The sequence below is a fragment of the Tupaia chinensis genome, unplaced genomic scaffold (genome assembly GCF_000334495.1).
Source record: "Tupaia chinensis unplaced genomic scaffold, TupChi_1.0 Scaffold000575_1, whole genome shotgun sequence".
In the NCBI taxonomy this organism is placed as follows: Eukaryota; Metazoa; Chordata; class Mammalia; order Scandentia; family Tupaiidae; genus Tupaia; species Tupaia belangeri.
Window position 1 is genome coordinate 22,436 of NW_006160089.1, and position 13,283 is coordinate 35,718.

A 13,283-nucleotide genomic window follows, 5' to 3' on the forward strand; every position below is an offset into this window, starting at 1 on the left:
GGGGTGTCCTGGGTCAGTTTCTGCTTAAGAGGTAATTTTTAAGTTTATATAAATGAGTTTTGAAAGGCCTTCCAACAATCAAGAAAAACTTTAGCACACCCTCTATTGTGCCCAGTGAAGCACTGTAATCAACAGTAAATGGTCAGGGTAAAGGGGAGCGGTCGGGGGATTTTGGAGAAATCTTGCTACAAATATGTATGGGAAAACTATGTAATTCTTTTATAGTAATATATCGGGGAGTCAGAGGGGGGTCACTTCCCAGCAAGGCTATCACAGTCCCGGAGCGAATAGCAGGCGGCCTTGCCGACAAGCTAAGTAACCCAAGCTTGTTCCATGGTCGGGGGGCGTACAGTCGCGGCCTTGCCAGCTCACTGAACCGACCGGAAGCGATGCTCAAAGGTCAAGGGGCTCAGACGGGTCCTGGAGCCCCGCCGGGTCGGACTCCTCCAGGTTTTCGATGAATACTTTAGAGATTGGTGTTCCCAGATGTCTTTAAAGTTTCCAGCAAGAAGCCCTGGGAATGATGTCAGAAACTGTGTGTAGATAACATCTCTGCTTCTGGGATTTTAACACTGAGGATCTGGGGTGGTCTACTTTCATTTCTCCTTCTGTGGAGCACATGAGGGTTCCATGTCTCAGTACTACCTTCTGTCTTAAATCTATGTGTTTTCTTCTGGTCCTCAGATATGGCTTCTCTACTTTTGATAAGTGAAAACTGACAGCAGATGAGTCAATCTTCTAACTTAATTTGAAGGAGTAAGGAGCTCTCCTTGGCTCAACTCAGGACTGAGAGTAAGTCATTGGTTATGCTCTCCCCTTTGGGTCAATCATGAGAAGCAGAATGGTCTGTTGGAAAGAGTTTCAGGTATCCTGATTTTGGTTTCAGTTGTAGTGCTGCTCTTGGTCAGATTATGGCAGTCATTCGAGATTCTATTTTCTCATTCATGAAATAAGGGAGTTGTATTAGATGGCTTAACATTCTTCAGTTCTAAAGGATGGGTACCTTGTGAGCTTTGATTCAAAAGACTATTCTACTAGTTATAAAGTAACCCCTAGCCCCTGAAACCAGTTTCCTGAGATCTCCAGGTACCCATGAGAGGGGCTAGGTGTATGGATTGATCAGATCAGGTCGGGTTGGCTAAGTTTTCAAATGTGGAAAAGCAAAAGATATGAGGAACATCTCTCAGTATGAGGAGGGGTCACAAAGGAGCAGATCCAGCTCTGCAAGCAGGTATGTTCATAGGAAATCTGAATCCCAAGAATTACTTTTCCTTGCATTATTCTTTTAATTAAAACAGTATTTAGTTCAAAAGTAAAATGTAAAGAAACATATTTGTGCAAATACACAATTGATTAGGCTTAACTATTTCAATGATCATCAATACTTTACCTTTTTTCTTTTTTTCGCTTTCACAAACAATTTTGAATATTTTCTATGTACTATGCTAGACAACCTAAGATCTTCACTAAGGGTCATCATTTTTTATTAATTATCTTTCTAAGTAAAAGGTAAACTGGGAGGTTGGCAGGTGGTGTGGTGTGGTGGTTAAGGACATCGGACTCTCACATGGCCAACTGCAGTTCTAGTCCCAGATCTGGTGGCTTGCTTTCTCACTTACTCTGTCTCTCTTTCTGTCCCTCTCATGTAAAATTAAAAATAAATAAATAAAGTTGAAATAACTTTTTAAAAAGGCAATTTGGGGTGCTAAATAATTGTACTGCACAGTTTTATCATAGCTTTAGAACATCATTTTGCTGTCCAACTATCTACTGTTTTACTAGATGATTACTGAGTACATACTAAGAAACAAGATGAATAAAAATGAATCACCAAGGGACACATAATCTAATGGAAATAAACAACTAATTTCAAGGCAGTATGTCATACATACAAACTAGATATTTTTCCTTTATGCAACCAAATAATCTCCTCAATAACAAATAAATTAGCTTAATGCAGTGAGTTTGTGTAGATGCAATGGGCACCTGGTTTGTTAGGAGCATATAATACATATTCCCTGGTGGTTGTGATACATGCCTCCAGCTTAGATGCACTAATAAGAGTGGTAAAAGCATCAGTCATAATAATAAAAAAAAAGTATCTGATATATCTCTTAGCAAAAGTTAATTGTTTTAAGTTTCATTAGTTTATTTGCAGAGAATATCATAATAATTATGAATATATTAATTTATTTTTATAATTCTAAAATTTGAAAACAATGTAACTACATTGAACTACATGTTTCTATTAAAGGATGACATTGCTGAAGGTTAATTATGAGCAAGAAAAGTGCAAACTGGATTAAATGTACACTTATTTTTTATTCTTATTAGGAAAGTGATATAATTGAATGAATATAATGAAATATATTATACAGGCATCCTACTGTCTACTTAGCTTCTGACTCTGGACTTGGTTGCAATTGAGGAGAGAGAAGACAGGGATATGAGAAAGTCTCTACTCCACCCCAGAGTAGACATCTTGGTCCTAATCATTCACTTTGCAAGTATAGACACTGGATTTCTTTTATGTTTATATATAGTACTTTAAAATTCTTTTTACATTTTTATTTATTATTATCATAATCTTGTTTAAATTACATTGAATCACAAGTATCTTTACAGTATATTACATTATTACATTTTTCCAGAAGGAATACCATGCATATCAATCAAGACAAAGACATTACTATCCACATCATCATCAAATAACTTTTCATCGGGACTCCCATGTAGTCAACTGTGGTTCAAGTTCCAGACCCAATGACTTAAACTCATGTGTGTGTGAGTACATGCCCAAGATCATGAGAGGAGAATGGAGGAGAAGGGATTGCGGTGTGGTCATCCCACCTGGGTAATGATTGCTCACTTTCTGTCTCTCTGTCTCTCTCTGTTTTTCTGGTGAGCACACACACCCTATTGCAAAAACCTCTCCAAAAAATAATATCTTTTCATCATTTTTTCCAGATTATTGTTATTATTCTCTTTTGTTAAACATTCAATCACTATATATCATTTTGCTTGTAAAAATAATTTACCCAACATGAAATATTTCTCAGACCAGTCTAGTTGAGAATACCATACATGCTTATCATCAACAGGTAATAAACCATTTCTGTGTCCCACTTACGTTATGCCTCTATTTGATCTCATGCTATCCTTCTCTATGCTATTCCCTTCTCCCACCCCGTTTCACACTGTCTTCAGCATCCCTAATTATTTTTACAGCTTTTATGCCTTCCAATATTTCTAACTCTACCTTAAAGTGCAAATAGTCGATGTATATCAAGTGGATACATACAATATCTTTCTTTCATATCCTGGCTTTCTTCACTTAGCAACAGAGCTTCAATATTTGACCACTTTCTATCAAATGCCAGGGTCTTGTTGTTTTTTATGGCTAAGTAGTATTCCATAGAGTATATGTGCCACACTTTTTCCATCCATTCATCTGTTTGTGGACATTTGGGTTGGTTCCATGTCTTAACTATCATGAATAACGCTGCAATAAACATTGATGAGCAAACGTGTTTCCGACTGAATATTCTCCTGTCCTTTGGGTAGATGCCCAGAACTTGGATTGCTGGATCAAATGGTAGTTCTATTTGTAGATCTTTGAGCAACCTCCATATTGTTTTCCATAGTGTCTGAACCAGTTTACACTCCCATCAACAATGTAGGAGAGTTCCCCTTTCACCACATCCCCACCAACACTTATCACTTTTTATATTTTTAATGCTTGCCATTCTGACAGGGGTTAGGTGGTATCTCATTGTGGTTTTAATCTGCATCTCCTTTATGATGAGGGATGTTGAGTATTTCCTCATATGCTTTTTGCTGTTCATATGTCTTCCTTAGAGAGACTTCTGTTCAGTTTATCTTCTCATCTTTTAATTGGGTTATTTTTGTTGGAGGGAGGGTATGCTGCTTAAGTTCCCTATGTATTATGGTTATCAGTCCCTTGTCTGAGGCATATTTTACCAAAATATTCTCCCATTCTGAGGGTTGTCTATTCACACTAATTACTGTAGATACTGGATCTTGTCCAGACATTGGATTGAACCAAAGTGGATTGATATTCATATTAATCACATTCATAAAAGATTAAGGTGTAAGACAAAATATTCACATCCTCATTTGTTATGAGAACTGAAATTGGTAAATTGAATATGTAAATTCCCTGATTATGCACTCTTTTCTCATGGAATATATGCAGGAAGGTGAACTAGAGTCAGAAAGTGGTTTGATGAACATTGAAAGACAATATAACTGTGATTAAGAACTTAGGGTTTTGACTCGATGATAGGTACTTCAGTACCTACTTCAATTGCCTGCAAAAAGTTACTTGTCTACTCTCAACCTCAGTTTCTACATTTTTAATAGATAAGCAAAGTGTTGGCGCAAAGGGTTATCACTTAAGGGAATCCAGTATTTGGCAAATTTTCAAGGCAGAATAAGGGCTGTGGGTTGAATAAACTTAATTTCTAAGATTATCTAGTTATAAGATCGTAGTAATACCCACTATGGCTGCTATGGAAAAAAGAAAAGAGAAAAGAAAGGAAAATAAAAAGATATACAATCTCAAATCAGATTTCCTCTTCTCTGAGCAGTCTTAGAGGCAAACTAAGGAGTGCCTTTGGGAGAAAAGTAGGATTTGGAGGCTTCTATTTAGATTTGAAACCTAAGAATCTAATAAGTAAATATAAGAAGACCATTTAGAATAAAGATGGGTTCAGGACCTATAATTGACTGTCTGAAACTTAGCTTTTTAAACTGAAAGATACAGAAGAAGAGGAGCCATAGTGGATTGAGAAGCACTTGTAAGTGAGGAGAATCAAGGTTGTCAGAGGAAAGGCATGAATAGTTCTCAGCTATGTTAGGAGATACCGGAGCAGTCATGTACGTATTTCCAGAGGAAGAGCTGAGGACATTAATAAAAGGGCCCAAATAAAGCAGACTGTGATTAAAAAAATAATAATTCTGTGTAACTTCATCTTTATTTCCTTCCAGAAGACAAGAGTCATTTAAGTTTTCTACTTACTTGACAGAGCTGCCTTTCAGAGAATACACCCTAGTTATCGCATTAGATCTGGAGGTCTCCAAAAAGTCTTCATATTAGCTTTTAGACCAGCACTTGGATTAATTCAACTAACCACATCCATCACTCTTAAAAAACATTTTGGGTCAGCTTCATGGCCTGGTGGTTAAAGCACTCAATCTCACATGGTTGACTGCATGATTTAAATCCCAGCCTTGGTGGCTAGAAGAACATGCCAGACACGTGTGCATGCATGCCTCGAATCCTGATGGATTAAAGAAATAGAGGTGGAGGGATTGTGGTCTGAACATCCCTCAGTGAGGAGTGCTTTTTCCCTTCTCTCTGTTCTCTCTCTGTCTCTCTCACAAGTGCACACACCTCTGGCAAATAAATAAAAATCATCATCTTTTAATTACAAAGATAACATATGCCAGTAAAACTTGGAGCAATGCAGAAGTTCACAACCACCACTTTTCAACTCCCTCAATCTCCAGAGGTAAACACTATCAACCTTTGGTGTGTGTTTTCAGTTTTTTCAGTCATGTACAAATATTATATGCTTTATTTTTGTAATGGAATTACACATGTATGCACTGTTTTAGTATTTTACCTTTTTACTAAATGTATAATGTACTTAATTCTATTATTGTTAAGTAAAAATATGAATTTATCTCGCAGGATATGTGTGATCCAGAGCACACCAATACATGTGTCAAGGGGACAGGTGAAATAGTTTAAAGAAACCTTATATAGCCAATAATATGCTGATGTTAGTCTATAAAGTCACAGTCTGATTCAAACTATTTTTAACACATAATTATAACTTCAAATTTTACCAAAACAGAGTTGTTTAAAACACAGAATTTTTTAAAATAGGGGTTAGATGTACCTCCAACAGGGCATAATTTTATTTTTTTTAATTTGCTATAGGATGCATGAGCTTGCCAGAGAGAGAATGTGAAACAAAGCACCCCCAAGAGGGGATGGCCGTGCCACAGTCTCTTCTTCTCCACTCTCCTCTAGGGATTTGGGGCATACATGCACATGCAGCTGGTGTGTTTCCCAAGCTGCTGGGTCTAGGACTCAGACCACACTGTCAGCCATGTGAGATCCAGCTGCCCTAACAAGCCCTCTTTGTTGTTGTTGTTGTTGTTTATATATAATAAAATTTATTTCACACAGAATTATGGACATGAACAACAGAAACCAGACCAGAATCTATGAATTTCTTCTCATGGGCTTTTCGGAGCACCTGGAGCAGCAGCTTCTCTTGTTTGGACTGTTCATGGGCATGTACCTGGTCACTGTGGTGGGGAAGCTGCTCATCATCCTGGTCATTGGCTCTGACCAGCACCTCCACACCCCCATGTACCTGTTCTTGGCCAATCTGTCCTTTTCTGACATTGGTTTCATCTCTACAATAATTCCCAAGATGCTAGTTAATATTAGCTCAGCAATTAAGCATATTTCTTATGGTGGGTGTCTGACACAGCTCTACTTCTTTGGACTATTTGCAGATCTGGACAATTTTCTCCTTGCTGTGATGGCACTTGACCGCTATGTGGTCATCAGCCACCCCCTCCATTATGCCATGACCATGACCTCTCAACGCTGCATTCTGTTTGTGGTTGGGTCATGGGTGATCACTTCCTTCCATGCCCTAGTGCACACACTCCTTCTGACCAGACTTTCCTTCTGTGGTCCCAATATCATTCTCCACTTTTTCTGTGATCTGGTCCCCCTCCTGAAGCTGGCCTGCTCTAGTACGTATGTTAATGACCTAGTGCTCATTCTTGTGGCAGGAGCACTGCTGATCGGTCCCTTTGTCTGCATTCTTATGTCCTATTTGTACATTGCACTGGCTATCTTAAGAATTGATTCTCCAAGGGGTAAGCAAAGAGCCTTCCCCAACTGCACTTCTCACCTCTCTGTGGTATCCCTGTTCTACAGCACAGCCATTGGGGTCTATTTGTGTCCTCCATCATCTCACTCTGATGGGAAGAACAAAGTCTTCTCAGTAATGTACACAGTGGTGATTCCCATGTTGAACCCCTTCATCTATAGCCTCAGAAACAGGGACATGAAGGGGGTACTGGAGAAACTTCTCAGAATAAAAACACCAAAAACAGGACTCCAAGATTGAGAGCTGAGGGTTGAAATATTATCTCTTGAGAGCCCAACCACTGTAGCTTCCCTAAATGTAAAAATTTGTTGTGTTTTATTGTTTTTTAATGTAGGTTGACTATGACTTAGTTGCATTACACCCTTTCTTGACAAAACCTAACCTGTACAGAAAATGAGATGAAATCAGCATCTTTGTTTTGTTCAGTTTGGTTATCCTTTTTTTGTTTTTGTTTTCTTTTGTTTGTTTTTTAGCTTGACTCAAGATTTAAAAACTGGAACAGTGAAGGTGACAGCAGTCGGCTAAAGCAGCATTCCCAGAGTTCTGCAAAGTGGCCAAGGACTTAGATTGTACATTGTCCTTTTTTAAATTTTATTTTGTATATACATTCAATCACATTGTTTAGCCTACAAAGTGAACATTTCAATATGTGAACATTTCTCCCCAGTCCAGTTGATCAAAATATCTTCAACAGATAACACCACACCTCCCCATCCCATCAATGCTCTGCCTCTGTATCCCTCCTCCAAATGTCCTTCCCTAGGCCCCACTCCTCCACACATTGTCCTTTTAAAAAAATAATAATCATTCCAAATATTGTGAGTTGCATTGTTACAGGAAGTTCTCTCCCTCGCAGAAGCCACCCGACTTCTCCCTAAGAAGAATGACTCAGTCCTCACCTAAATACACACAGGGAAGGTGACAACATTGTTTTTGTGTAAATTATGTAATGCAATTGTTTTTCCGCTGTATCCCTCCTCCAAATGTGTGTGTGTCTGTGTGTGTGTGTGTGTGTGTGTGTGAGAGAGAGAGAGAGGTTTTTGCTATAGGGCATGTGTGCTCGCCAGAAAGACAAAGAGAGCCAAAGAGATAGAAAGTGAGAAATCACCCCAGGGGGGATGGCCACGCCACAATTCCTTCTCCTCCATTCTCCTCTCAGGATTTTGGGCACCCATGCACACGTGCCCGGCATGAGTTTAAGCAAACCAGGTTCGAGATTCGAACCGCAGTTGACTACATGGGAGTCCAGCAACATAGCCATTACACCAACCTTTGGTTCCTTTGCCTTAATATTTTTTGTCTTGTTTTATTTTGAATGATCAGCCATCGCAGACCCTATTTCTGTCCTCCAACCTGAGATGTATGAAGGATTTTGGTCTCCTTGGGAGTGGGTAAGTGCAGAGGCAGCCAGGGATTACCTGTGCAGTGACTTGAGATCAGTTCAATAAAAGTGCACACCAAAAAAAAGTAGGTTGATATCTTAGGACAGAAGGGGAACCAGCAATATCAGTAAGCTCTAATTATCTTTGCAAAGTGCCCATACTCTGAGTAGTTCACCATCCGCTCTCATAATAGTTCTTATTTATTTTTTCTGGATGCCTAAGAGGAGTCCACATGCAGGGACTTGAATATATATAATGAAAAAATGCAAGTCTGAAATTTGTGCTTAGCCAAAATTACCAAAGAACTATGGAAGATACTTACAGTCCAAGAATTAGAGTTTATTATGTCTGATAGAATGAAATGTAAAGGAAATATCCTGATACTTCACACACACACACACACACACACACACACACACACACAAATACACCATAGAAAAATGAGAAGAGAGCTTTGAATTAAGGCCTGGATTCTAGTGCTCCCTTTGCCACTGTGACAGCCACATAATTATTTGATGACCCTGAGCCTTGACTTCTGCATTTGTAAAACAAAACGATTGGAACTATGTGGGCTCCCCAGTCTAAAGCCCCGCACATACCCCAGTTAAGAGAGTATTTAGGGGTATAATGAAAGGAGCTCAAGATTTGAAATGAAAAGTTACAAGTCAAGACCCTAAGTCCACCACTTATGTAATTTGAGGCAAATTTCTTCTCTCTGAGCTTTAGTTTCTTTTCTCTGTTTGTTGGGGCAACCCCCACTTACTCATACCTCCAGAACTCTTGTCTCTAGTCTTCTTATCTGTTATGAAGGAAATCCTGGGCGATTACTTCCTCTGGTATATATTTTAGAAGTTTCTGAATATAAAGTTAGAGTTTTTTTTAAGGAAAATTCTCCCAGTAATCACTTAATTCCTCTATCTTTGTTTCATATTGGTCACCAAAAGTTAATTTAAAAAAAATTAATAATGTTTTATTTAACTCAGTGTATTTAAATATTACAATATCATTATGTAATCTACATAAAATATAGACATATTGGGAGGGTGCCAAATTTCCTTATTTGAAGGAATGGTACAAATTAAAGAACTTAAGTGGTTGTCTTGGTACAAATTATAGGAAATATGAAAGAAACCCCAACATGCATGCACTGCCCTGGTGAGCAGGGAAGTCACTTGTGGCTCTGGGGAAGTTAGCTTCAAGCTTAGTTCTTGTTATCACTGTCTCCCAGAGAGTGGTTGTCAAAGAGATATTCCACCATGCCAGATTCCAGGGCTCCCATCTTGCGCAAGTTAGTTACATGGTCACCCAATTCTTTAATGGATTTCATCTGCTCATTCAGGTGATGCACCTCAATGAAGTCACACTAGTGGGGGTCGTTTTTGTCAGTGACCAGTTTGTGCAGTCCCAGTAGTGACCGATTCATGTTTTCTTCCAAGTGCAATGCACACTCCATTGCATCCAGCCCGTTCTTCCAGTCATCACAGTCTGGTTTCTTGGTATCCCAAAGGAAGACGTGGCCACCTCCTTGATTCTGCAGCTTCATAAGTTTCTCGGCACATTCCCTTTCCTCAGGAGATTGGTGGGAAAAGTACTTGGCAAAGTTCTTTAAAGCCACATCATCACGGTCAAAGCAGAAAGACATTAGCAGGTACACATAGGTGGCATAGAGCTCTAGGTTGATCTGGTGGTTGAAGGCGGCCTCTGAGGCCTGGTGGCAGTTGGTGCATCTGCAAAGGGGACTCTGTCATCATGGCGGGCGGCTGAGGAGAGCCCCAGTTGCTAGCTCCCCAGCAGGGACCTTGGAGCTGTCCGAGGACGTTGCAAGTTGGTAGAGGAGGACTGGCTCTGGGTGACCGGCCGGGATGATGGGGCAGGAGTGCCGGTTCCGCTCAAGCACTGCTGAAGCAGGAAACTGCCACGATTCTCCATGAAGAATGTCTCAAAAATATTAATATGACATTTTATCTTCTTTTTTATTTTCTAAATTTAATTACTATATATCTTTACAGCATAAAACATGAACTTTCCCAGTATGAACGCACTGCATATTAATCCAGTCAAAGATATTACCATACACATTATCATCAACAGATAATTTTCTTCTCTCATGTCCATTAAATGTTTTGCTTTTTTCCCCTCTTTATTCCTTCCCTCCTTCCCCCTACCCCCAGCTATAATGGTTAAGATTAAAAAAATAAAGAATGGTAAGTGCTGGCGAGGCTGAAGTGAAAAGGGAACTCTCCTACACTGTCGGTGGGAATATAAATTAGTACAGGCACTGTGGAGAACAATATGGATGTTCCTCAAGAACCTACAAATACAACTATCATATAATCCAGCAACAAAATCCTGGGGATCTACCCAAAGGATAGGAATACACTCAGTTGGAAAAAAAAAAAACTTACACATCCATATTAATTTCACCATTATTCACAATGGCCAAAAGTTGATTTAATGTAGGTAGAAGAGAATGCTAGTGTAAGACCGAGTGTTTCTTCTCCAAGTTTAATCCTCCAAGTGGACAAAACTCATGTGAGAATCTTCCTAGTCTGCCCCTTACTCACTGTCCCTCTGATCTATAAACCTGGACATGTTCATCCCAGACCCTGGTTGTTTCTTCTCAAGATCCAGCAGACTCCCAGGGAACATATGCTCTGCTGTGTAACTCCAGGGTCAAAGGAGCTGCCCACATAGCTTGGGTTTAATCCAGCACTGTCTACTTCTGGACTTGTTTGGAAAAACATTTCAGCTCTCACCCTAAGTCATGCCTTCCAACTTAGATATCATTAGTAGAGTAAGTCTGGCCTCGATCTGTCTTTACCTTGTCATATTTTTAATTGATTAATAACTGGAAAAGGTAGGATTTTTTTTTTTACTGGACTCCCTCCAACATTTCCAACAATCTGAAAAATCACAACTCCATCTCTTAGGATTTGGGTGATTCTAGAGTAAGTTTGCACTAGCAAAGCAGCTCTAGTTACCAGAGAAGATCCTCAGGTAAAGAGATGCAGATGCTGAAAATCCAGAGTAGATCCATTATGTGCACTACAGTAGTGATGCAGGAGGGACTGTGAGCAGAACACTGGCAGAATCAGTTCCACAGTGTTTTCTCTTGTATCCTTCCACCGCCAGTCACCATGCTCACTCACATGGAAAGGGGCAGGAACAAAAGACATTCTCATGAGACACTGTTAAGAACCTTTTAATCCTTGGTATTCAGTAATTTATATTACCACCATTAAGATTACATTATATTTTGTTTGTTTGTTTGTATTTAGTTTTTTTCATAGGGTGTATGTGCTCACTGGAGAGACAGAAAAATAGAGAAAGTGAGAAGTCAACCTTGGGGAGGAGGGACACGCCACAATTCCTTCTCTTCCAGTCTCCTTTGAGGATTTTGGGAACACATGCACATGTGCCTGGTGTGAGTTTCAAGCTGCTGAGTCTGCAACTCAATTTGTGGTCAGCCATGGGGGAGTCCAGAGCCTTGACCACCACACCACCTGCTGACCTAATCACACTATGTTTTAAAAACACAAAATTACCAGAGTCACACTTATCAGGAATGCTGATTCCTAACAAATTAAAGGTTTAAAACAATGGGAAAATCATAAAGCAATTAATAGAAAAGGAAAAAAATAGAAAAATGATAAAGAAATTTCCTAGCCACTTATCATTATTTTCTTCTCAGTAACTATAGCAAAGGGTAAGAGAGATAATAACAATTTTCTACGTTTTAATTTTTAATTTTTTTTACATTTTTTTATTTCATTTTCTCTTTTACATTCAATCACATTATTTACCTTACAGACTATTTCAACATGTGAACATTTCTTTCTAGTCCAGTTGATAAAACTATAAAAGTATCTTCAACAGATAATATCACATTTCTTTGTCCTATTAATATTTTGCCTCTGTATTTTTCTTCTAAATGTCCTTCCTCAGACTCTACTCTTTCACACACACTATATCTGGTATTCACATCCATTTATCGTGTTTCTATATCCTTTAGTCAATCAGTTTCAGTCATAGAGTGCAGACACTCAGTATACATTAAGTGGGGACATACAATGTCTCTCCTTCATAGCCTGGCTTGCTTCAGTTTTAAATTTTATATCAAGTGTGTGCATTATAGAGGTTTTTTTGTGTGTGTGGGGGGGGTGGGGGGAATTTTTGCTATAGAGCGCGTGTACATGCCAGAGAGACAGAAAGCAAGAAATCACCCCCTAGGGGAGATGGCCATGTCACAATCCCCTCTCCTCCATTCTCCTCTCAGGATTTTGGGCACGCACACGCACGCACCCAGCATGAGTTTTAAGCTGTCAGATCTGGGACTCAAACCGCGGTCAACCAGGTACATCCAGCAATGTAACCATTACGTCATCTACTGGTCCCATAGTTAGTATTTTTTGACAATTTCTAATCTCATTACCAAATACTTTATCTTCTATCATGCTTGAAACTTTCATCAGTCAATTGGAGTAGGATAAACATGATTTTGATCAGGCTTTCAGATAATATGAAACTAGAAGAACTGAGTACAAATTTTAAATAAGTCTCTTAATGTTGGGATGATGAATCAATTCTATAAGAAAATGTAATATTAACATGTATAAAATTCTATATTGAACTTCAAAAAAAGTGAGGAGAGGGAAAATGGTAACATGACAACTGCAAATATGAGTCAACCTTATAGTTTTCATGAACTCAAGTTTATTGACTGCTACTGGAAAATAAACATGATGTTTTATTTCCTAAGTATAGGTACAGACCAAACAGAGTGAACGTCTTCTAATTCTGCCTTGACTACAACCTGAAACCTGAGTGTTCTTCTTGGCTTTTTTTTTTCCTCAATCTCTCTCATCCCTTTCATCCACTACATCACCACATATTAAATCTACCACTAGAATCTCTCCTGAATATACTCACTTCTCTCCATCTAGACATGAACACTATTGTC

General features: G+C 38.9%; 1 protein-coding gene and 1 pseudogene across 1 annotated transcript; one reads left to right on the forward strand and one right to left on the reverse strand.

The window, feature by feature from the left end:
- The first annotated feature begins 6,230 nt into the window (after window positions 1–6,230).
- Window positions 6,231–7,181, forward strand: LOC102501049 (olfactory receptor 1361). Its single transcript, XM_014591451.1, has one exon. It carries the CDS (start codon window positions 6,231–6,233, stop codon window positions 7,179–7,181), a length of 951 nt encoding a protein of 316 aa, XP_014446937.1.
- A 2,195-nt stretch (window positions 7,182–9,376) lies between these two features.
- Window positions 9,377–10,275, reverse strand: LOC102501458 (ferritin heavy chain pseudogene; annotated as a pseudogene).
- Between the last annotated feature and the right edge of the window lie 3,008 nt (window positions 10,276–13,283).

Coding starts and splice junctions, on each gene's coding strand:
- LOC102501049 (XM_014591451.1), top strand. CDS start 6,231: ATGAACAACAGAAACCAGACCAGAATCTATGAATTTCTTCTCATGGGC.